At 36.9% G+C, this 4,011-nt stretch overlaps 1 protein-coding gene across 1 annotated transcript in view; it reads right to left on the bottom strand.

Moving 5' to 3' along the window:
* Positions 1–2,710: 2,710 nt before the first annotated feature.
* LOC108798471 (growth/differentiation factor 8-like) overlaps positions 2,711–4,011 on the bottom strand; it is a 19,033-nt gene continuing 17,732 nt past the window's right edge. The window contains exon 3 of the mRNA XM_018570231.1: positions 2,711–3,343. Within this exon, the coding sequence (XP_018425733.1) occupies positions 2,963–3,343 (381 nt within the window). The 3' untranslated portion in view covers positions 2,711–2,962. The remainder of the gene's footprint in view (positions 3,344–4,011) is intronic.

Here is a 4,011-nt window from a genome sequence, read left to right as displayed (position 1 = left end):
CACCGGAAAATCTGGGTCTGAACATGCGAATTGTGGCCGTCAGCGACTAGTCAATGTTAGGGCAGAACGGAGAGTGGCAAGACTTGTAGAAGACAACAGAAGGGCAACAGTGCAGTGTCAGATTCCTCGCATCACCTTTCAACATCTCGCGGAGTCACGAGGCAGCCCAACGAAGTCATCTCATGGAGTCATATTGTGGCCCAAAGAAGTACTGATGGGGTGGTCATAATAATCTGGCCACATATATATATATACACTATCTATTTGTGCAAAAAGTGATGGTGGCATTCAAGGTCATCCACTGGTCTCCTACTGGTGACCCTCATTGTTGCATTCTTCATTATATAACATAAAATTAAAAATGCAACATGGAGTGCTGGATCGCCCAATAACTGCTATGGTGCATGTATAGGTCATGGGCTCAGGTGATTGCCACTATGTGATTTAACTCTCCATTGTCTAGAACTGAAATGTTATGTTTGCTTTGATTGGACATTCAAGTAATGTTATGTTTAAATTTAGTTTCTAATAGACTTCTTTTAACTTGGCCAATGAGGGAAGCTATATTAATTTACTTTACAAAGAGGTACCTGACCATTCTCTGAGATTAGGTTGATTTGATAGGTCTACATAGGGAAGGGGAATAAAAAAAAACAGGATTTTCTCAATCACATGATGGTTGAACACAACTTTAGTATAGCTTGAGAGTGTAGCTTATATGATCAGTTGTAATTGCAGCTTGTGAATGTAATTATGTTTACAAATATATTCTTCAGTCCACTAAGCAAGGCTAAAAACTGCAAGAGCACACTAATGTTGTATACTAGGAACCTGCAGGAGATTAAAAAAAAAAAAATACTGTACACCAATTGGTCATGGAACTTACAGACAATTAAATGGTTTAGTTTTTATTGGAAGATATATTTAGTACTAGCCAATATAAGACAAGGAGCCTTGAAACTAAAGACACAGTACTACAACCATTGCTGTAATTTCAAGATGGTATAGTGGAATGGTAATACTAATAGTTAGCAGAAAAATAGTTTTCAGTATATTAAATGCTTATAAATACTTAAATAGAGCATGTGTATGCATCCCATTCTATAAGAGTCATTTTACTTTTAGTTCAGTGAAAATCTGTAAACATTACAAAGTGTATACGTGGCAGTAACAGGAAAAAATATACAAATTTTTAAGCATATATTTTGAAAGTTAAATCACAGATTTCACAAAGAATGAATTCTGTTAATAAACAAAGCTTTTTAATGTAAATAATTGTATACAAGTGCAAGATCAGATGTTCAGAATGTTTGAGACATGGTATATTTGAATAATGAATTTCACACTTTCATAGTGATTAACTGCTTTCTGTTTTAAGATGTGTTTTACCCATAAATACAGTTTTAATGTAATGTGTTATAAACAAGTGTTTGTCAATAAGAAGGATGTACAGTATATACAACCCTGCTTTAAATTACACATAAACATAACATATAAATCAGCAAATATTATAATACAGAACACATACATACATACATACCATGGGAGTACAAAAGCAGTGCATTTTTAACAGACTTCCACATACTTGGATGAGGAATTACAAAATTGAAGTGCAAATTGATGAAGGGATTAAAAATGTGCATTATTGATCAAAGGCTGTATCTCATGGCAATACTGTAGCATGATATACCTCATTTGTACATAAATGCCTGGAGTCAGTAGGCTTATAACCATTTCAAAATAAATACTAATTAATGGCCATTATCATAAAACCTACCAAAAAAAAAAGAGAAAACACCTCTATGAATTATACATGGAATTGTTTTGATGTTTTATCCTGTTCAAGTGTTGTTAGGACATTTAGTATGGTATATTCTGAAGAATATTCTGAACATTATTTTTCTTGTGAACTTATAAATAGATATTAAAGTATATGTAAACCCTCCTCTTATTTGCTCCCTTTTCATCTATTAAATATACCATTGAAAGCTTTTAACATAGTGATAATCCCCCACTCCACACCACTTTTAGTCTCCTCATCTGGATATAGCGTGGATGCTGGCCAGAAGCCATCTATGCTCCGCAGAAACTATTCAGATACGAAGAACCAACCGCACACCACTGATGTCACCAAAAAATTATTAATGCAATCCAAAAGCCGACATGCTCTTGTCCCTGCTCGTAGAATGCCCACCATTGATGTCTTTCACCCTAAAGGGTTTATTTGTAATAAATAAGCCCGTTGGGGTGAAACGCGCCAGAGGTGACCAGTCTAGGGGCGGTTGACTTTAATGATGTGCAGTATATCCTTTGCATCTGAATTTCATTTAAAGCATTTTGTTATATTTTCCATAGGTGCCAAAAATACCCCTTGATCCTTTCAATAATAAGGTGAGCTTTTAACTTCCTGTAGTTCACTGACAATGCTGCATTGAAATCTCAAACATGGTCTCAGACCTGCTTGAGCTCTCTCTGTGGACTACAGAACACTCCCTATGTTATGGAGAAGAGGAGAGTATGATATGCTCTTTAGTTCTAACATACTTTCTGTTTTAGGATGACAAAGCAACTTCTCCATAAACACAGTACAGTGAGTTGTCACTCTAGGACAGAAAGTACGTTACTGCCAGGATCACCAGGTAAAAAAAAAAGGGAAAAAGGCCTGAAGAGAGAAAACTAACACAGCCACCACATTTAAGAGCTGGTAAGTTGCAATAAATACAATTTTTGTCCGTGGGTTTAGATACGCTTTAATTGAAAATGTGTAATCTCTCTGAAAGGAATCATGTGTTTAACTTACATATTATTATTTCCTGTTTGCATTCAGTGAGCCTTAGGATTTGCTCACAAAGGCTCAGAAATAAATTTGGAAGCTAGAGAAATAATCTATATATATTATTACTGTCTCTGATGGTAGCTTTCCATGAAGATTCATACATTAGAAGATGCCATAAAGGAATGCTCATATGCACCCACAACGATCTACTACCATAGCTGGAATTTTTCCTTGAATTACTTCTGCATCATCATTAAAATAAAGTATATTAATAGAAGACATTTTGGCTGGGGAACAGCATGGCCCTGTGGGCCCTTTTGGGTTCGCCTGGTTAACAACATGGCTATGGGGGTACTTTTGCAGGTATTCAATACCACATTCTCCAGAACATAAGTTGGCCTTATATTTCTTGGGTGCAATCACCCAATCCCATCCAAAAGCCTCAAAATCTACTGTTAATGGGTAGCGACAACACATTGTTTCAGATGAATGCTCATCACAGTCATTGGCAGCGTTTCTTCTTAACCTTTTCGGCATGTCTATAACCTTGACCTCCAGAAATGGATTCTGATGGAAAAAGAGGGTCACATGTAAGCAGTTGTTAAAGACCAACATAAGTCACAGAAATACATATCCAGTCTGATACTAACAATCTCCATTTTGTAGCCTTACCTTCACTTTACAGCAGCTGTGTTGGGAGTCTAAATACAGACATCTCAACTCTCCCGGACGTTCCGGGAGTTTCCCGCTATAAGATAACGCCTCCCGGACGCCCGTGAGAGAAACATTTTATCCCAAAAAGGTTTACTCTGCTCTATCTAGCAGAGTAAAGCTTTCCCTGCTATCTGTTTTTTTTTTTTACATTGGAGCCACCGACCGCCGTCAGTGTAAAAAACATAAAACCAACAGACTGCAGGGGAATTAATTGCTAGGCTGTTATTGGCTATTTCAATTTGCAATAGCCAATAGCAGGCTGGCTATTGTACCCATCCACTCCTGTTGTCAATCAGCAGACGTGGACCTGAAATTTGTTTTGAGGTCTGCTGATTGACAACCTGCTATTGGGTATTGCAAATTGAAATAGGCAATAACAGCCTAGCTATTAATTCCCATGCAGTCTGTTTTTTGGTGGGTTTTTTTATGCTGACGGCAAGAAGTGTCAGAATACAAAAAAAAAGCAGATAGCAAGGGAAACATTAGCTCCTTTGCTATCTGCCATTATTTCAGGAAGGTGC

The sequence above is a fragment of the Nanorana parkeri genome, unplaced genomic scaffold (assembly GCF_000935625.1).
Source record: "Nanorana parkeri isolate BGI_ZX_2015 unplaced genomic scaffold, ASM93562v1 scaffold1482, whole genome shotgun sequence".
In the NCBI taxonomy this organism is placed as follows: Eukaryota; Metazoa; Chordata; class Amphibia; order Anura; family Dicroglossidae; genus Nanorana; species Nanorana parkeri.
This window is presented reverse-complemented; position numbering and strand designations above follow the sequence as displayed.